The 21,310-nt window shown below is 43.9% G+C and overlaps 1 protein-coding gene across 1 annotated transcript in view; it reads left to right on the forward strand.

Annotated features, from left to right (window-relative positions):
- The window catches only part of RYR3 (ryanodine receptor 3), a 524,410-nt gene that overhangs the window by 500,642 nt on the left and 2,458 nt on the right, over positions 1-21,310 (forward strand). The window contains exons 89-100 of the mRNA XM_081795893.1: positions 627-798; positions 2,081-2,167; positions 3,602-3,802; positions 6,895-7,025; positions 11,369-11,411; positions 12,160-12,287; positions 12,701-12,761; positions 13,043-13,189; positions 16,735-16,869; positions 18,147-18,303; positions 19,378-19,442; positions 20,089-20,189. Coding sequence (XP_081652019.1) covers positions 627-798; positions 2,081-2,167; positions 3,602-3,802; positions 6,895-7,025; positions 11,369-11,411; positions 12,160-12,287; positions 12,701-12,761; positions 13,043-13,189; positions 16,735-16,869; positions 18,147-18,303; positions 19,378-19,442; positions 20,089-20,189 — 1,428 coding nt within the window. The remainder of the gene's footprint in view (positions 1-626; positions 799-2,080; positions 2,168-3,601; positions 3,803-6,894; positions 7,026-11,368; positions 11,412-12,159; positions 12,288-12,700; positions 12,762-13,042; positions 13,190-16,734; positions 16,870-18,146; positions 18,304-19,377; positions 19,443-20,088; positions 20,190-21,310) is intronic.

The following is a 21,310-nucleotide window of genomic DNA, read 5'->3' on the forward strand; positions in this document are numbered from 1 at the left end:
GTGCTAAGATACTGAATACGTATTACATGCCATGGTCTGTGCTAAGATCTCTTATACAGCATCTCACTTAATTCCTACCACAAGCTTAGAAGAAAGGTACTATTACTAATTCCAGCAGTCTAAGAAAGTAAAGGACTCGGGGCACCTGGGTGGCTCAGTCGGTTAAGTGTCCGACATCAGCTCAGGTCATAATATTATGGTTCGTGAGTTCAAGCCCTGCATCAGGCTCTGTGCTGACAGTTCAGAGCCTGGAGCCTGCTTCGGATTCTGTGTCTCTCTCTTTCTGTCTGCTCCTCCTCTACGCATGCTCTGTCTGTCTCTCTCTAAAAAATAAACATTTAAAAAATTTTTAAAGACAACTTTTCTGAAGGTTAAAAAAAAATGTTTAGCTGAATTTAAGAAGACTACAAACATATTTACAACTGACACATGCCCATGATTATGACTCATCCAAGTGGGCACAGCTCATTAAATGCAAAGTTGACATCCAGGCACTGTGGAATGATACAGACCTGAGGTTGCCACCCTCAAGGAGTAATTACAAGATTTCTTTTTAATGTAGTCTCCCTATCTGGGCCAGGCCCCCTGCTGCCCTTCTGTGCTGAGTGGGCTTCTTGTTCGTACAGCATGGAAGATGGGGAGAAGGAGGGTACGGCCAAGGAGGAAGAGCAAGCTGACGCCCTGTGGGCAGAAGTGACAAAGAAGAAGAAGCGGCGACGGGGCCAGAAAGTTGAGAAGCCTGAAGCCTTCATGGCTAATTTCTTCAAAGGGCTGGAAATCTATCAGACCAAGTTACTGGTAAGCACTCTAGCCTGGCCACGCTCCCGGTGCAGACCTCAGACAAGTGGTCACTGATTCTGTTTCACTGTTTACTTAGTTATGCTTCCTTGTCTTTCTCATTCCTTTTCTTCTCTCATTCATCTGTTGTTTCCTTTTGTGTTGGAGGAAAAGGAAAAGAGGCTAGCCTGGGGAAAGCCAAGTGCTCCAGCCCCTCTACCCAGCACTGGATGCCCTGTGCTCTCTGCCAGTGAGCTCTCGTGTGTTATGTGCTCACTTAGCCTGTCATAGTCCAGAGCTCAGAAGCGGCCAGACCATTTGGGATGCAGAAAGAATATTCTTATGTTAGGTTCTCCTGTTACTCCTTGGAAGCTTTGTTATTCCACCTGCATTCAGCCCTCAGCATAGCTTGTAATGTCCTTTCTCTGACAAATTGCCCACTGAGGTGCAGCTGCTGATGGTCAGGATAACACCTTCCCCAACACCATTGGTGAGAGCCTCCTACACAGAGAGACTGAGAGCTTTTCCCAAACTGCTATCATTCCAGTCCTCAAGTGCTGATTTTTCTTTTTTTTTTGTTTTAATTTTTTAAAATTTTTATTTGTTTTTAAGGCAGAGACAGAGCATGAATGGGGGAGGGTCAGAGAGAGAGGGAGACACAGAATCTGAAGCAGGCTCCAGGCTCCAAACTGTCAGCACAGAGCCCAACGCAGGGCTTGAACTCACAGACCGTGAGATCATGACCTGAGCTGAAGTCAGAAGCTCAACTGACTGAGCCACCCAGGTGCCCCCAAATGCTGATTTTTCTAGGGAAGATGGCAATGGGAATGCTACCTTGAGGGGGAGAGGCAGAGGGAGAGGCAGTGACTTGCAAGGGGACAAAGACTTTAGGCCACAGACTGGCTACATCCAGGGTGGGAGCTGCAGGGCTCTTCTCTGGGCGTAGAAAACTCATCATTTGTAAACAGACTTACTGTCTGCATAGAGCGCGCATGCACTCACGCACCCTAACAGCAGCATTTCGGTTCTCTGCTAGTGACCTGTTTAGGCTTTTGATTCCCTGAGGGGTAAACCAGGGCAGAGTTCCTTTTAGCATTATTCTGAGCCACTTTTCTAAATCAATGGCTCCTGTTTCTCCCCAAATAAGTCATAAGAAGTCCAGCACTGTCTTAGTACAGTGGTTATCAAGGAGTAGGGCCAGTCCCGTGTAAATTTCTAACCAGAAAAGGTCTCCTGTTGGAGGGAAGGAAGGTCTCTTTCCCTTCCAGAACTCTTCTACTTCTGCCTGTCCTTTCCTTTTCAGCATTACCTGGCCAGGAATTTCTACAACCTGAGGTTCCTCGCTCTGTTTGTAGCCTTCGCTATCAACTTCATCCTGCTCTTTTACAAGGTGATACTGCATTTAGGGGTTATTTGCTCACTATACTGTATACTTTTTAAAAATCAGAATAGAACTTATGCCCTTAATTAGAGCAGAAATTCTAATATCTAAGGAAATCTCTAAGTCCCTGGCTTCCAAAAAGGATATACTCTTTAACATTTGGAAGATTGAAGACACTGCTTGCAAGGAAGGCCAGTTAGGGCGTCATTTCCATAGTTTAGGCTTGTTCTAGTCATTACTTAATAAATTCTCCAAATATTTGTTGGGTACCTACTATATTCTAGACCCTGTATTAGGCACTATAATGCATTTCAAAATGAATAGTAAATACAAGTCTTTTTCCTTAAAGGATAAGGTAACAGAAAGCCGTTATAATTGGTCCATATGTTAGAACTATTATGAAGGAAGAATTAACAGTAGTTGGTTTGGGGATATGGGAAAAGAGACTAATCAAGATAAATAAAGATTTTGAACATTGCTAAGTGGGTCTTGTAGACCATAGGCACATAATAAATGTTAGTGGAATGAATAAATGAATGCTAGGTCCTGAATTCCTGACATAGCCTTTAACTGGCTATTCTAACTTTTGCCTCTGTCCCTCCTTATCTAAAACCATCAATCTGATTTGTATAAATCTTGCTTTAATCTACATCAACCTGCCACTAGATTGAACTAATAATGGCTTTCCTTTGCCTATGGTCCGGCACTTTGCCTGTGGAGGAAAAATGGAAGTCTGTAGAGGGGCATGTAGCAAAGCTTGGCTTTAAACATACTGAGGTTGAAGTGACCGCAGACAGTCATCCAGGTGAAGGTAGCCAGCAGGCAATGGAAATGCAGGTGGAAAGCCTCACAGGTGTACATTTGGAAGCCATCTGTGTAAGAATGGCAGTTGAAGGCATGCATGTCAAAGGCATCTAAAAAAAGAATGAAAAAATGTCGACTATGTGCAAGCACATGCGCATGCAGTTGTGCACGTGCACGTTCGTGTCTTCGCCTCCTCCCAGGCCACGGCATTTCAGAAATTACCTCCTGTGGTATAGGGATCATAGCACATGTAGTAAAGCTCTCCTCTTCCTTTTTAAAGTAGGTTCCGCGCTGGGCACGCAGCCCAATGCGGGGCTTGAACTCACCACCCTGAGACCAAGACCTGAACTGAGATCAAGAGTCGGGCATTTAACCGACTGAGCCACCCAGGCACCCCAGCTCTTGTAATTTTTTTTGTTTTTCAAGAGATAGTATTTCTCTCTCGGAAATTTTCTTTGTAGTTATGATAGACATTGGAGATTCCTAGGAATAAGTTACCTAAAACCTCATTCCCTCAGCAAATAATGCTGCATTACTACCATGTGTATAGCATATGCTAGCAGTCTGAAAAAATGGGGGGAGAGCCCACTGGCAGAGGTACTTTCTGATGTTTGTAAGAAAGTGTGTGTCTTGGGCCAGGTCACTGAAGAGCCTTTGGAAGAAGAGACAGAGGACATTGCAAACCTGTGGAATTCCTTTAATGATGAGGAAGAGGAAGAAGCGATGGTGTTCTTCGTCCTACAGGAGAGCACTGGGTATATGGCGCCAGCACTGCGGGCCTTGGCCATTATCCACACCATCATCTCTTTGGTCTGTGTGGTGGGCTATTACTGCCTGAAGGTGAGTTGCTGGCTACTCTGAATCTAATCTGACTCCTTGGGGAAGATGCATCATTTTGAACCCAGCGAGCCCTTTATTCTCCAGGACTTGGCTTGTAGCCTGAGGTTCAGAGAGTGGTGGCAGTGCCATCACCGGGGAGCTGGTTAGAACTGCAGAATCTTGCCCCACCCCTGGCCTTTTACCTCAGAAGCTACGACTCAACATGCCCTCCTGGGTGATCTGTATTCACACCCTACTGTAAGAAGCCTTACTCCGGGAGTCCCTTTTCAGATACTTCCTGTTGAATTTCATAGGATTAGAGTCATCATGCTAAGTCACACATGCAGCTAGTAATGAGAGCTGCTTCTGATCTTGGAACTTATGTTGGAATTTTATAAAAATGCTTTTCACCTTTCAAAATTTATTGGTTTTTAACTACTTCAGATGTCAGAAGTAAACTTACTGATGGATTACTGTCTCAGCTATCTAGTGCTGTGTAACAAATCTTCCCGAGACCTTAGTCATTTAAAATAACAATCACTTTTTAAGATTCTGTGACTTGGCTGGGCACATTTGAGCAATCCCTCTGCTCTGTGTGAAGGCAGCTGTGCCAGCAACCATCTGTCAGCTCAGCTGGGCTGGACTGTCCATGATGGCACACTCTCACACCTGGAGTGTTGTCAAGGGAACAGCTGGAAGGCTGGGCTCAGCTGGGGCAGCTGGACTTCTCTCTCCGTATAGACTCAGAGCATTCCCCCTTCCGTTTGGCCTCTCTGTATGCTCTTTCCGGCAAGGTAGCTGGACTTCTTGCATATGATGGCTTGGGGTTTTCCAAAAAGAGCACAGTAACGGAAGCTGCTAGCCTTTTTAAAGCTCAGGCCTAGAACTGTCACAGTGTCACTTTACTGCCTTCTGGTGGTTACAGAAAGTCACAGGGTCAGCCCAGATTCATTGTTGCACAGGAGATGAGGGGGAGCCACACAAGGGCGTGAATACGAGGAGACATAGTTCACGGGAGCCGTCTTCAGACACTACTATAGTTATATGAATCTTTATATATTCATGTGAATCATAGTATTTTTGGCTTTCTAAGTCTGGTTCTGTTGCTACTATACCACATCTTTTTTCTCATTACATTTTGTTTCGTAAGTAGGAAGTCTCCTTGGCCATACACTAAGCCATCTTCTCCTGGAAAGAGTCCCAAACATATATTCCTATCTCTGTGGCCCTCTCTTCGTCCCCAGGAACTGTAGTATCATGTGGGAAGTCTAGCTACCCCGGTGGGGAGACCACTTGCTCTAATCCACGCTAAGGACTCTTTTGTAATGATGAGAGCACACATTCTGGAGGCTGCCTGGGTGGGACTTACAGTTCTGTCACTTAACCTCACCATTCCTATCTCCTCCTCTGTACATATGAGTGTTAATAATAATAGCACAACCCCTAAAAGTAGCTGGGAGTATTAAATGAATTAAAATGTATAGAGGGACCCAGAACACAAACATAGTAACCACTAGAGTGTTAGTGGTTTACCTTAGTTTACCATCCTAGGGCTCAGCTTGTTGGATTCAGTGCAGATATACCAGTGACCTAGAGAAAACACAAGGTAAACACTATCTAGGGAATAAAGATGTGGAAGTCCTACTTACAAGGATATACAAATCCTTAGAAGACTGAAGGGGGGAATGCTTTGAATTCCAGAGATGAGTACTGCTCTAAAACTTGGTAGTATTATGATTATGATGATGATGATGATGATGATGACTATTCAGAGTCATTTCACAATATAGCAGGTATTAGTCAGAGTAGCTTTATCTTTGCTTTCCCTCCCACATCATCCATTAACTAGCAAGCGATCATCAGTTCCTCACAGGGTGCAATGACTATTATTAGCCTTTGCCACCTTCCTGTCATTAGTCTTTTCTTTCCGTGGTGTTGTTTTGTCACGTTAAAGATAAAAAGGGCAAGAAGCAACTCTTTACAAATCACTGTCTAAATTTTGTCTTTTTTTTTCCCTTGGAAATAAAGGAATAGCATGGGTATTTATAGATAGCGTGAGCTTTGAGAAAGAGTTATTGGAAGAACCTGTTTGGAGACCAAAGCCTGAGGGATGTTGCCAAGTAACCAGTGGCTTTCCAGCTGAATGAGAAGCCTTGGCTCTGTCTGCATTAAGCTTTCCTGGCTACAGGAGCCCTGGCTCTTCTGAATTCTCATTTCCCAGGATTTCAGTAGCACCCTCTGACCTCACTAACTCTGTCCCTTATTTGAATTATTGTATGTCTGTTGATGGTTGAAGCAAGTTTCCCCTCCTTCTCTACTTTTTTTTTGTGGTAGGCCACCATAGCCATGCCACCATCTCTAGGCTAAAATCAAAGTTCCAAATATAAGAGAATGGGGAGTGATAATAGGAAACCAGTAACTGTGTTCCTCTGAGGAAGAAAACTTCAATAACAGCCCAGTGAATCCTCTCATCCCTGCTAGCAAACCTCCATGTTTCATTAACCAAACGTCAGTGCCATGAGATCAGTATGACCCTAGCCATTGAAGGGGGCTGGAACATTCCATGGTATTCTGTGGCTGAGCAATCCATCCTAGAATAGTTCATTTTCTTTCTAAGTCATGTTTCAACTCCAGCCTAGGAGTCCTAGGGTACCTAACTTATTTGGCCCAGGGACTGGTCTAAATATGGCCTTCTCCCCAGGATGGGTCAAGGAGTCCAGTTTGTAATACTATAAGCTATTTAACCCAAACCTTAAAGGGTGGCCCAAGATGAGGGTGGCTCCAGATTTTCGGAGAAGGAAACATATTAGCCAAAGGAGTGAGAAGAGATTTGACTTTGGACCCACAACTAGGCACCCTGAGAATCCTACTACAAAGAGATTACTGCCCCCAGGCTGCCTGGCTGGCTCAGTTGGTAGAGCATGAGACTCTTGATCTCAGAGTTGTGAGTTTGAGCCCCAGGTTGGGTGTAGAGATTACTAAAAAGAATAAACTTCAAAAATAAGAGATTACTGCCCCCTCAAATGGGAAAGGTTAATTTGCGAGAAATGCTTGGGAGAGGGTGCTTGAATTAGAAAGCCTGCATTGAGTAAGCAGTGTCTTCCCACTCGTAGGTCCCTTTGGTGGTGTTCAAAAGAGAAAAAGAAATTGCCAGGAAGCTGGAGTTCGATGGCCTGTATATCACTGAACAGCCATCTGAAGATGACATCAAGGGGCAGTGGGACCGCTTGGTAATCAACACACCGTAAGTGTCCCCTCACCTCCATCCCAAAAAGGGAAAGGCGTCTGTCCTGTAAACAGAATGGCATGTTCTTAACCAGCCTTGGAGACTGATTAATAGAAGCCTTTTTTTTTTTTGGTTTCTAGGACGTGTTTTCTCTACCGCCTTCCTAGTAAATAGCCCATTGCCCGTCAAACGCTGGTGTTGTATCCCTATGCATTCAGTGGGGGACTGGAGGCTGTCGGGGAGTGATGAGCATATTTAACTAAGAACAGATGGTCCAGTGCAGTGTTAAGTAGTTTTCATGTTCGAGTCATACAGAATGCTTCCCTGACCCAGAGGTTCTGAGATCATCTGATCCGTTTCCAGAGCACCTATGCTGCACAGCAGTCCTGCCCCGGCACCAACTCTGAAGTTGTCTCAAAAAAGTAGCCTGGATAGTATTAGAGCTCCTTCCAATGTCAATGGATAGGCAGTTCCTTGGGCAGTTAGAATAGGGCCATCAGGGGGCACCTGGGTGACTCATTTGGTTAAGTGTCTGACTCTAGATTTCAGCTCAGGGCATGATCCCAGGGTCACGGGATGGAGCCCTCTGTTAGGCTGTTAGCCACACTGAGCATAGAACCTGCCTAGGATTGTCTCTCTCCTTGTGCATCTCTCTCTCTCTCTCTCTCTCTCTCTCTCTCTCTCAAATAATTAAAAAAAGAGCCATCTGGCTGGGGGTGCTACTACCTGTGTCATTAAGCCTGTCTTGATGGGCATGTATGTGATTAGTACTGTGATGGGAAAGACCATTGATTCTACAGGCAGAGGCGGGTTACCAGGTCAGCTCTGTAACTTAGTTGCCTGTGAAAGGGGCAAGGTAATGAAGCCTTTTAGACCCTGATTTCCTCTTCATTAACGGAGCCATGAGAATACCTACGACCTCCTGCAGTCTGGGAGGATCAATGAGTGTATGTCACATGCTTGGTACAATACACCTGGCACGTGGTAGGCATCAAGCTGTTGGTCATTCCCTCTCCCTACCTGTTCAGAAAATGGCTGCCATCATTAGCGAAGGTAATGCCAGTGTGTTCCCAACTGGGAAAATGAGAGTTTGAAGATAAATTAATGTGTTGAAGGAAAAGAGATATGTAAACAGAGGGGACTGTTGAAACCCTTAGCTGTGCCAATTAAAATATGCATGTCTGCAAACAGCAACTCTGACCCTGGGAGAAGAAAATTGCTCCTTATCCAAAGAGGGTCAGGCACACTGAGGGAGGCAGCTCTGTAAAGGCCCAGCTGAGCTTTTTAAAATAGTCTCTAGAAAGGGGAAGAAAAGAAGTGAGCATGCAAATCAAAAGCCTGTCCCCTGCTCCATGTCTGTGCCAGTCAGCTCGAATAAAGAAAAAAAAGGAAAACACGAGGCCTAATTTCTGACCCTTTGTCATCACATCACAGAAATTTTGTATACTCTTAAATAATATGATTCTTTGGTCAGCTTTCTGCAGTTATCAGTAATGCTTGTATATGTGACACAGGTGATTTGGCCTAAAAGTCTCAGTAAAAAGGCAGTTCAGCTTCTATGAATGGATCTAAGGAGATAATAAGACAATTACACTAAAACGTTCCAACAAGGATATTTGTTGATTTCTTTTTTCATTTGAAGTGGCTTCAGTGCCCATGAGTAGAGAAATGTGTAGATAGCATTTTTAAAAATTTTAGATGGATGAATCTTTGTTTCCACAGTAATGGCACCACAATACACGTAACCTACTTTTTACAGTTAACTATATGTCAGAGAGCGATCTTATTTTATTTTTATATTGTTAATGAACTACAAACTTTAAAAAATGGAGCACTGCTGATAGCTTCAAAGTCCGGGATGTTCTCTCTGATCGTATTCTCCCCAACCCCCACTTAACTACTCTCCTGGCTTCAGTGATATTCATTCTTGTGCTTTAGTATATAGTTTACCTCTTAGGTATGTGCCCCTGGAACCATTGTTTCATGTCAACTGATTTTGAACTTTATGTAAAGGGAATTATGCTACATGCATTATACTGTCATTGAAATCTTTCATTCAGGAGTGCATCTGGAGCTTGCCCAGGTTGATGTGTGTAGCCATAGTTTGGGCATTTTCAAAGCTGTAGCATTTTCCATTATATAAGTACCTGTCATGTGTGTATCGTGTATTTATACATTTTCCTGACAGTGGATACTTCAACTGTTTCTAGTCTCTAGCTCTTATAAACAGTGGGACAATGAATACTTTTATACCCGATGCTCAAGTAAAAGAGTTTCTCTAGAATGGAAATCAGGAAAGGAATTTCCTGAATAGTAAGGTATGCAAGTGTTTGTCTTGATTAACATTCCAACCAGCACTGTATGAGAGTTCCTGCTTCTCTGCCTTTTTGCTACACTTGTTAAGAAACTCAAATAATTTTGCTAATTCAGTAGGTGTGTAATAGCATCTCACTGCATTTTTTTGATTTCTAAAGAGGTTGAGCATCTTGTATTATTTTTTGACCATTCATATATAGAAGTAGCACTTATTTATGCATTTCCCTTCTGAAGGCCCTGTCATCTACCTGACATTTAAAAAAATTTTTTATGTTTATTTGAGAGAGAGAGACAGTATGAGAAGGGGAGGGACAGAGAGAGAGGGAGACACAGAATCCGAAGTAGCCTCCAAGCTGTCAGCACAGAGCCTGACGTGGGGCTCAAACTCACGAACCAAACCGCGAGATCATGACCTGAGCTGAAGTCAGATGCTTAACCAACTGAGCCACCCAGGCGCCCCCATCTACCTCAGATTTTAAGTAAAGGATATTATTTAAAAATACGTATATTATCAAGTAAAACTATGTTTCCTACCTTCAAGGAGCTTACATACCTAGTCAGGGGACAAGAATACCCAGACCAAGGTAAGATCATGTCTGTGAAAGGGTCTTGCCTGGAACCTTCAGTCAGCATCTCTGTGGCATCACTTGTGGAATTTTACTCTTAGGACCACATATGACCAGGGCCAAGTTGTATGTTAAGGACCAAATGTGACCAAGGCCAAGTTGTATGTTATCCATTTGGATAAAGGATTTAAGAGAAAGGAGATATTGGTGTGGACAGAGGAAGCCTGGATTGATTTTTATTTGCTTTGGTTATTTTAGGCTCTAAATGTAATATGTGAAAAAAATTAAGTAGAAAAATGTACAAAGAAGAAAATGAAAATAATCACTTGCATGCCTCCAGAGATAAAACCTATTACCAGTTTACTTTGTAACCCCAGCATCTGTTTTTGCTTTTAAGTGGCATTTGGATGTTTGAAACAAAGAAATTGCTTTTGCTTCCCCTTTCCCCCCTCCCTACAGAAAAAAATGTTTAAAGATTGTCAGCTTGTTTGTTGAGGGAAAAGTGGCATTTGCTCACAGTTGTTCTTCTGAGAGGCCCATGAAGAGAGGGATGTCCTCACTTCCTTATCACCAGCTTGGGTGGCCTTTATAAAATAAGAGACTGTTATGTTCCACAGGCAATAAGAAGGACTCAGATTAAGGAAAACAGAAGTAAGAATGCCTGCACCAAGGGTCAGAGGTTCCTTGGCTGCAATCTAGACTCACAATGAACTCTCCCAGGAAAGATTGATTTCAGGATGGAAAGGAGAAAAGTATCTTAAATGGTTTTTGCCAACCTACCCAAAAGTGACTGTCCTTCCTTAATTTGAACAATGACAATTTGCAGTGGAGCTGGTATGAGTTCCTAGGCTCAGGGCAGAAATTGCCTCTGAGGGGTTAGGGATGGTATGGTAGAGGGGACCACGTCCAAAAGACAAGAGGGGTCTAATTCCCTGAGAAAAGCAGACCCCACAGGAGTTACATGGGAATGGAAAATAGAGTGGATGAGCGCTCTGGTTAAGAAAAACCCCACATACATGAACAAAAGATGATTCCCATACTGGAAACTTCATGAAGTTAGGGACCTTGTCTACACTTTCCACCACTATATCCCTATCAGCTACCCCAGGTACCAACATGAAGTTAGGCACTCAGTGAAGGAAGGTTGAATGCATGTGTTTTCCTATAGGCTTTTGTTTGCAGTTATACTGGGATCAGGAGGCATGGATCTGCTTCTGTCTAGTCTGATGCCACAATTTCTGGCTCTTTACCATACTTTTGAAGTAGAAAATGCAGAGTGGTTCTCCAGTATTCCAGAAGTCAACACAAAGAAGCAAAACCATAAATCTGACCTGTGGGGACTCTGACTTTCAATCAGTCTGAATTCTCGAATGAGCAGGACAAAACCCAAGGAGATCCTAGATCCAGACACAGATTGCAAAGCTTCTTGATGTGCTTGCCTTGATGCTAAGAATCTCCCTTTTTTATTCTGTTTTTCAGATCTTTTCCTAGTAACTACTGGGACAAGTTTGTAAAGAGAAAGGTAGGCCTTGTCAGTTGGGAGTGGGGGGTAGGGATGGGGAGAGTTCCATGACCACCAAAGAAATGTAGGCGGTTTTTTTGTTGTTGTTTTGTTTTTTTAAGTTCTTCTTCTACAGGGGCACCTGGGTGGCTCAGTCAGTTAAGCATCTGACTTCAGCTCAGGTCATGATCTCGCAGTTGACGATTTCGAGCCCGGCATCAGGCTCTGTGGTGACAGCTCGGAGCCTAGAGCCTACTTCAGATTCTCTTTCTCTGTCCCTCCCCTGCTTGCACTCTGTCTCTCTCTCTGTCAAAAATAAAGAAACATTAAAAAAAATTTTTTTAAAGTTCTTCATCTACAAACATGAATAAATTTGATGTTGTTTTTATGATGGTATCTCAAAAAGAGTAAGTCACAGAAGGGTTTTTTATGAGCATATGTAGGTTTTGGCTCCATTGCGATAATCAGCTGCCCTAAACAGCTTAATACAATCACTGCTTTCTGCATACTAGTTTCTTTCTCTGCTCCAAAAAGATACCAGCTTGAAAAAAACGTTTTTCACTTATCTCTGTCACTTCTGTTTTCTCTGGGTGGGGGGGAGGGAATCTTATTTTATTTTTTTTATTTTTTCCTGTTGCATTTTGAATCATGTCTTTATCAGTCACTTGAAAGAGCCCAGAGTGTAGCAAAGCTCTGAAGACCTCAGGGCCAGAGAAAACACTGATGGTGTTGAGTGGCCCAAACCCACCCTGTTGTCTTCTCTCTTTAGGTGATTAACAAGTATGGTGATCTCTACGGAGCAGAACGCATTGCTGAACTCCTAGGTTTGGACAAAAATGCCCTTGATTTCAGCCCAGTAGAAGAAAGCAAAGCAGAGGCGGCCTCTCTGGTGTCATGGTACAGAGCTTAGGAGTTTAAATCCAAAGTTTGGCCGTAGTGGATCCTTTGATTTTCCAGCCCTCTTCTGCATGCCAGAGGAAGGAACTGCAGAATGTCTGTGTGGTCTCAGGCTCTGGTCTGGCTTAGGAGTTTCTTCTAGGTTCTAACATATTGGGAGAATGCTGCCTTAAAAAATGGAAAGGCCTATCAGCTTTTATGCCTCAAAGAGCTGAAAGAGAAAGACTAATTAAAATTTCAGGATGTATGATTCAACCATTCTCGGTCTCATGGGGAACACATACAGCTTGCAAAACTCAGAGCTGTATTTAGATTATTAAACCTGAGAGGAAAAAAACTGAATTTTTCCCCTTATTAAACACTTAACTGCATTCTGACATTTATAAGTTTTAAAATTACTTGTCCCCCTTTAGGCTGAGTTCCATCGACATGAAGTACCATATCTGGAAGCTGGGAGTTGTTTTTACTGATAACGTGAGTATGGCATCTGGAAAAACGAGATTCTGTGCCACAGGGCCAGGGATGTCATTAGATGCCATCGGGTGACACGCTAGGGGGTGCCAAGAAAGATTCAGTGATTGCTTATGAAAGATGGAGGGCCTTCACCATACCTGGGGAACAGTAGTGTAAGGCAGACAGGCTTTCACTCGCTCTGTTCCCAAAGATGAGAAAAAAAAAAAGGGGGGGGGGGGTTAATGGGCCCATCATGAGGCCGGAATGCCTGAAAAGTTACTAAATTGCCTCTGTTTCCACAGTCCTTTCTCTACCTTGCCTGGTATACAACCATGTCGATCCTGGGCCACTACAATAACTTCTTCTTTGCTGCCCATCTGCTAGACATTGCAATGGGCTTCAAGACGCTGAGGACTATTCTGTCATCTGTAACTCACAACGGCAAACAGGTATTGGGTTTATCCTGATGCAGAACAGGAGGGGCCTCGATACGGATTGGGGAGGGGAGCCAACAACAGGTAGTATGCTAGTGGACAACTGTGGGTCATAGAGTATAGTACACATTTCTTGGCCAAACACGTGAACTACTAGATTGTTTTTGCAAACTTGTGGCCATCACTTAAGAGCCCTAAGACCTTGGTTTAGAAACCCTGAACATTTAATCAAATGTTCAGGAAAGGGGGGAGGAAAGCAGGTGATGGGCATCTCAGAATCACTTTGGAGACTCTTTTTAGGTTTACCCTTTCCTCCATGAATCTGATACATTCCCTGGGGATTGGTAAGTAGGCTATGTATTTAGAAAACTTCCCAGGAAACTACATGCTTCTGATTATGAAGCAATGACTTCTACATATATATATACACATATATGTCTATATCTATATCTGTCTATAGTCATGGCTATGTCCAGTCTCATCAGTGTCTAGTCTGTCTTCTACAGTGCTGTCAGGGTCATTCCCTTGATTAAAATCCTCTAATGGCTCTTTCTGTCAACAAATTCAAACTCTTTAGCATTTCATTCCTCATTAAGTGCAACTTCCTAAGTGAGGCAGGAGTTCCCTCACGTCTCTAAACCTTTGTGTAGGAGAGGGAGAAAAGAATGAACTTAAAACGTGCCCAGCTTTGTACAGCCATTGGGAAAACCATACGAAAATTCCTCAAAAAATTAGATGAAGAGCTACCCCATGATCCACCAATCCTACTTAGGGGTATGAGATCACTATCTCAAAGAGATGTCTGCATTCCATGTTCATTGAAGCATTATTCATAATAGTCAAGATATGGAAAAAACCAGAGTGTCCATCAATAGACGAAAGGATAAAGAAAATGTGGTATGTATATATAATGGCATATTAATCAGCCATAAAAAAAAAAAAAAAGGAAACCATAGCACTCACGACAACATAGATGGACCCTGATGGCATTAATGCTAAGTCAGATAAGCTAGACACAGAAATACAAATACTGTATGATCTCACTTATATGTGGAATCGAAAGAAATTGAACTCCTAGAACCAAAGAGTAGAATGATGGTTGCCAGGGGCTGGAGGAAATGGAAGTGTTGCTCAGAGAGTACAGACTTTCAGTTATAAGACAAATAGATTTGGGGGATCTAATATAAAACATGGTGCTTATAGTTAAAAATACTGTCTCATATACTTGAAATTTGCTAAGACAGTAGATCAGAAGTGTTCTTACCACCCTCCCTGCCCCGCCACACACAGATAATAATGGTAACTGTGTGAGGTGACAGATCTGTCAATTAACCTGATTGCTGTATCATTTTACAATGTGTACACCTAGTAAATCATCTTGTATGCCTTAAAAAAAAAAATAGGGATTCCAACCAGAAAAAACTAAAGTCAAATTGACCTTTAATTGTTCTTCAGTGAAAGGTGATAGAAGCAGATCTACAAATACAGAGAACCAGTGGTTTGCCAGAGGGAAGGGAGTTGTGGGTCCAGGCTCCCAGTTATGGGATGAATGAGCCGTGGTAATAAGAGGCTCAGGATAGGGAATGTAGTCAATGGTATTGTCACAGCATTACATGGTGACAGATGGTAGCTACATTTATGTATTCGAGATGTCGAATCACTGTGTTGTACACCTGCACCTAGTGTTCCATTGTCAACGATACTCAAAAAATTTTCTGAAAGATAAAAGGTGCTAGGTCATCAAGTATTAGGGTGATTTGTTTCTTCTAGGTTTCTGGCACTAGCAGCAGTCAATGTTTCTCGTTTTAGTTGAAGATAAAAAGAACAGAGAAAAGCTAGAGGTAGAAATGTGCCACCGCATTCAAACCACTCAAGTTTGGGGAGGTAATGACAGACTGTGATGTAGGTATTTGCTTAGCGTGCTAAATGCTTCCCTATAGGTTCCTGGGAGAAAGGCCATTGTGTATTTTTATGTGTGTGTCTTGGGAAGTTTGATCCTATAGAGGCAGTGTTTCCTAAAGTGTGATCTGTGGAATACCAGTATTACGATATGCTCTTTTAGAATTCGTTTCTTCCCCTTTACTCAGATATTGAAACTTCAGTTTTTATTGATTCGGCTTAATGGCATTACGCAAAACTGTACCTTAAATGGAAAGGGGAAACAATGAATTTTTTATATGGGCTTGCTGAAAAAACTCTGGCAAGATTGTAAAAAACAAACAAAACAACATGCCCAGCTTTGGGTGCCATCAGCCAAGTACTATGACAGGCTCACAACTACCTTGTAAGGTAGATGTTATGTTCACTTGACAGATGAGTGAACTGACGTTTAGAGAGGCTGTCTCACCCAAGACCACACAGCTGCTAAGTGGCAGAACTAGCCCATTTCTTCCTTGGTGCAAAGCCCAGGTTCTTTGTCTGTTTCTAAAACGAACTGCATTCTGTGAGGTCTGCGGTTTGCTAAGTTACTATTCACCATTCGAAGGAGCCTCTGAATATGTTTCTTGTATTCATAAAGACTGTGATCTTCCTAGCTCCGGCTCAGCCCCCAGTCTGTCAAATGGGCCAGATGAGCAGGTCCTGCCTAGTCCTCATTTGTGGTACTTCCTGAAGCCTGGAAATAAGCATGTCCTGTGCCCCTGCAAAGGTTTTAGGCAGATTTGTTGATGATGAGAAATGTCACTTTGCTAAACCATCATAAATAATTCTTATGCTAACTTCAAAGCTATCACACTTTTCCACTCATGGTTATTTATGAAAACGTGTAATGTAGGGACACCCACCAGTCCAAAGAATGTTTAATTTATTAAAAAAATTTGTTTAAGATTTATTCATTTTTTGAGAGACAGAGAGAGAGCCCCAACCTTTAATTCCTTTAGAAGCAGCGTTGGAGTGGAAGCCAGATGGTGAAGCTTCAGCTCCCTGCTCTCTCTGTAAAAAACCTAGGGAACCTCCTCCTAGCACAGTTTCTATTCAGTCCTAACTGCCTTCGTAGATTATTTAGCCCAGTCCCATCCCCAGGTATGTGTCTGCCAGGGCTGCTGTGACAGAACCAGGCCGTGGCCCAAACAATGGATGGAAGGAAACTACGGACGTTTATCTTTTCTCCATTCTGGAGGCTGGGAGTCTAAGATCAAGGTGGGGGTAGACTCGGAGGCCTCTGTCCTCAGTTTACACCTGGCTGGCCTCTTACTTTGTCACTTGCTCTTCCCTCTGTGCCTGCAGCTCCTGCTGTCTCTTTGTGTCCTAACGTCCTCCTCTTGTAAGAACTCCAGTTAGATCAGAGTGGGGCTGATTCTAAATGCCTCATTCTCATTTACCTCTTTACGGGCCTGACCTCCAAATTCAGTCATGTTCTGAGATGCTGGAGGTGATGAATTTAGTCCACAAGCCCTCAGCGTTACTGTCTTCTCCCCATAGCCCGTTTTCTCCACCTGCAGTAGAGCAACCTTCGTTCCTACCCCCTCCTCTGTCCCCTTTCTTGTTTCCTTGGGGTCTCCAAGAACCTCCGAGGGTGGAGAAGACCAACCGCCTTTCTCCTGTCTCTTTCCTGCTCGCAGCTGGTTCTGACTGTGGGTCTCCTGGCTGTGGTGGTTTACCTCTACACCGTGGTGGCCTTCAACTTCTTCCGCAAGTTCTACAACAAAAGTGAAGATGACGATGAGCCTGATATGAAGTGTGACGACATGATGACGGTGAGACCCCCCCCTCCGCAGGCCAGCTGGTCACTGTCCTCCCTGGGTAGGGAGGAACTGGAGAGTCACAGCGACAACAGAGACTAGAGCAGAATCCACATCTCTGAAAGGGAGAAGTGTCCAGGAAAGACAGAGGGATGGAAAGAAAGAGGGTTTGGGAGCACTCACCTACACCTAGGTGGAAAGAGCACACTGCACAGAGGGTCTCTGTCACCTACATTTGTGGTAAAGATGCGAATTACCTGTATCTGAATGTGGACAGACACACATCTAAATTTCTTGGAAGTCAAGCTTTGGTTCTTTGTCTCGGAAATCTAGGGGTGTAGTCCCATGAATCTGGTGCCCAATTTATTTCCGGAAGCCCCAGGGGATTTTTTTTTTTCCAGAACAGCTGCTATAGTCTGACAAAATGCAAGTGGCAGGCTGGCGGGGCAGAAGGTTCCTGTCAGGCCAGCCACTAGTGGGCAAGAAGAACACAGCTCCCGGGGAGCTGGCAGAGCGACACTTGCATCTGTAGATGTTCCTAATGATGAGATTTCAGGCAAACACTGTGTGTCAGGGACAGGTGACATTGAACTACCCTACCTTGTGATTTAATACAGGTAACATTCTGGCCAAAGACTCACCTTATGCTTTCTTGGGACAGGTACCCCTATCAGACAGCAATGTAACAGTCACTAGAGCATCACTGTGACCAGCATGCATCTATCTCCATGCTTTTCCCTCTGAACCTCACCCCTCTAGGCAGGACTGATGGTGGGGGGGGGGGCGGCGCCCTGCTCTAGGATCCGGCACGCAGATCCCTGCCCTGGATGACCCATGCAGCACAGGAGCAGAAGTCGCCTTCTCTCAGAAGCTGTAGGAATCCCTGCCCTCCTGGGTGCACAGAGGATGTGGAAGTAGGAGGAGGCCTTTTCCGGAGGCTGCAACTTTAAAGGAGGGAAAATGAGCATCTGGCAAAAGCATGCTCATCAGGGCCCAAAGGTGTTTTAACTTAGACGTTTCCTACATGAATTCTCTTACAGGTGTCAAATAGTTCAAAACTTATTATCTGCTCATTTAAAAAAAATCTTTTAAAGGCTACACGTACCCACAGTCTTTCCACCTTTGGACACCCCACACTGACCAGAGGGTGCAGAGGACAGCAGCTGGCAGCAGAATACTGACATCACTGGAGAGGGCTCTGTCCTGCCTCACGCAGGTGAAGGTTCGGACCATCTTGCTAAAGACAGAGCTCCGTGACTTTTACCTGAATTGCCACTGTTGTTCTTCTCTAGTGTTACCTATTCCACATGTATGTGGGAGTAAGAGCAGGAGGCGGCATTGGCGACGAAATTGAAGACCCTGCTGGTGATCCTTACGAAATGTACCGCATTGTCTTTGACATCACGTTCTTCTTCTTTGTCATTGTCATCTTGCTGGCCATCATTCAAGGTAGGGTTGCCAGTTAAATATGAACAGGGCTTATTAGATCTAGTTCTTTCTTGCTCTGTGTCTGTGACATTTTGTATAGAGGTTTGGACATTTATTTACTTGTTAATTCAGTAAATATTTATTGACTATCTCCTGTATGCAAGGATTCGGCTGTACATAGAGCCAAAGATACGGGCACTGACATAAGAAACTTGAGAATGCCACTGGAGGACTCCCCCTCCGCCCTATTATCCCCCACTCTGCTTGTTTCCTTCTCCTTCTGCTTCCTAGATCCCTCCTGTGGCTAGTCTTGTCCCACAGCCTCATGGTTCCTGACCTTATTTTTCTTCCCAGGCATTAGGGTGTGGAAGGAGCAGAGAAAGGAGCTATGAGAGAGTGACATGTTTTTGTTTTTGTTTTTTTTTTTTTTTTATCTTTTGGGGGGAGGGGTACTGCTATTGTAGTCAACAACTTGTCAGGAATTAGAGGAAGATGATGAATTTAGTTGGAGTCACACCAAGTTGAGGTACCTATAAACATGCGGGTGTTGAGGGCTAATAAGCGGGTAACTGTAGTAAGTCTTTCAAGAGACCTGTCAGGAATGGAATAGGATAGAAATAATGAATAATAAGCACACATAAAATAAACACGAATGCAACAGTACAAATGGGATACCTCAGTGCTGGTGGTGGTGATCAAAGATGTGAGTGGAGAGGAGATGCTCCAGAAGCAGAAGCAAAGAACCTGAAGAGGAATCCTGATCTAAGGGGCTAGAGAAGAGGAAGAGCCCACAGGACTGGAAACGGAATGGCCAAGCAACATAGAACAGGGAAGGACTAGGGGAGAGCCAAGTGGGTCACGAAGTCCGTGGTTAGCATCCAATACTGCAGCAAGGTGGAGGAAGAGGAACAATGAGAAATGGTTAACCTGGATGCAACACTTGAAAACACAACTATGTTTTCTGATTTTGCTTTAATCAGCCTTGATAATTCACTTTTTTTCAAAACACTGTGGCCTCAACAATTGAACCACTGCCCTGAACCACTAAACAGAGTATTCTAAACACTTTATCTGTCTTTGTATTTAAAATACCAGGTCTTATTATTGATGCTTTTGGAGAGTTAAGAGACCAGCAGGAACAGGTGCGAGAAGATATGGAGGTAATGTTCAACTAGTTCCAACTCTATTTTTGTAGCTTATAGTAAAACATTAAAAAACCTTTATTTTTGAGAGAGCGCAAGAGGGGGAGGGGCAGAAAGAGGGGACAGAGGATCTGAAGTGGGCTCTGAGCTGACAGCAGTGAGCCCAATGTGGGGCTTGAACTCGCGAACTACAAGATCATGACCTGAGCCGAAGCCAGACCCTCAACCGAGCCACCCAGGTGCCCCGTAAAGGGACTTTTTAAATAATAGGGTCTACTATTACCAAGGGCCAGACAAATTTTAGGCAAATTACCAATAAAGTTTTGTTTGCCTTCCCTGCCCTGTTCCCTCCCTGCACCTGTCTGCCAGCTCTGGGCATTTCTTCTGTGCCACCCTCTCTGCTCTGCACCCTACCCTGTCCATCCCCAGCCTGCCACCTTGGTGCCTTCACCATGTCCCCTGCTTGGGCAGGAGCAAGCATCCTCAGCTAGCAAGGAGCTAGGTATGGGACCCTGTGAAGTAGACGACTAATAGCCCAACACATTAAGGAGAGAAGTATCCTTCATTGGCTATCAGTTCAGTCAGAGATCATCACCCCTTTCTTTCCTCCCACCTGTAATGTCATGTTTGCTAATGCCTTCACTGCTTCTCTTATTCTTCTTAGACTAAATGTTTCATCTGCGGGATTGGCAATGACTACTTTGACACGACCCCTCATGGTTTTGAAACACACACCTTACAGGAGCACAACTTAGCCAACTATTTGTGAGTACCCTTGGTCAACGGAGGGGCCAGTGGCCGGGGGAAGGAGTGGCAGATTAAAATAAACAGTTGTGTCCTCAGTGTCCCCTCTGTGGGTGCCATTTCTGCCTATTCCTCTGAAAAAGGAGAGGTGATTAGGAAAAAACTTCAAGGAGCCCCCAAGAGCCTGCACCTTTGTCTCTATTCTCTGCCTCTCCCGGGTGTTGACAGATGGGGGCTGTGGGCCGTTCCTACTGATAGCCACGGTCAGCCCCTCCACCCAGGATCAGACCCCATACATCACTACAGCCATTTCTCTTTCTCTACTGGACTTTTCCTATCACCATACATGCATTCTCTTTGAAAATCCTAAACAAAGCAAAAAGGCTACAGCCCTACTTTTACTTCCAGCTATTATTGCCCTGCTTCTTTCTTTCCTTTCCAGCAAAACTTAAAATGTCTGTGTTTACCGCCTCCGTTTTTTTCTCTTCCCATTCTCCGGTGATCCCATTCTGGTCAGGCCTTCCCACCACGCCACAGGGGCCTCCATCAGGGCGGTTGGCGCCCTGCGTTTTGTTGGATTCCATGGTCAGTTTGCAGGCCTCACCCTGCCCGTCCTCTCCTTGAACATATGAGCTCTGCAAGCATGGGATAGTTGTGGGTGTGGGTGTCCCAGCACCTAGAGCTTGGCCCCCTGGAAGCTCCAGTAAGTATGTACTTGTTCTGAGGCAGAGCATTCACTCAAGAACAAGTTATTCAGAGCCTGTTGTGTGCCATGCACTGTGTACGAATCCTGTACCTTAGAGAATATAGAGTACCTGACGATACAGCTTCTCTCCGTGATCATTTTCAAGAAAAGAAAAAAAGCGGCTCCCTGGCTTAGCTCTTCCCCCTGAGTCAACATTTTATTGTTGCGGAAAAACTAACCTCTCTTTAGGATGGAACAGCCCTAGCCTTTGGGAAAGGTGTTATTGTTAAAGAGAAGTAGCAAAGACATATTTTTTTTTTCCCTAGAATGTGAGTTCAAGACGAAAACACAAATTAAAAAAAATCCTAACGAGAACAAAAACTAAAAAAACTTTAGCATACCGTTCAAGTCGTGAGTATTCATGATTGTTCATTCTCAGTAAGAGTTTTCGTCTCAA

This window comes from Panthera onca, chromosome B3 (assembly GCF_046562875.1).
Source record: "Panthera onca isolate mPanOnc1 chromosome B3, mPanOnc1 haplotype 2, whole genome shotgun sequence".
NCBI classification, from domain to species: Eukaryota; Metazoa; Chordata; class Mammalia; order Carnivora; family Felidae; genus Panthera; species Panthera onca.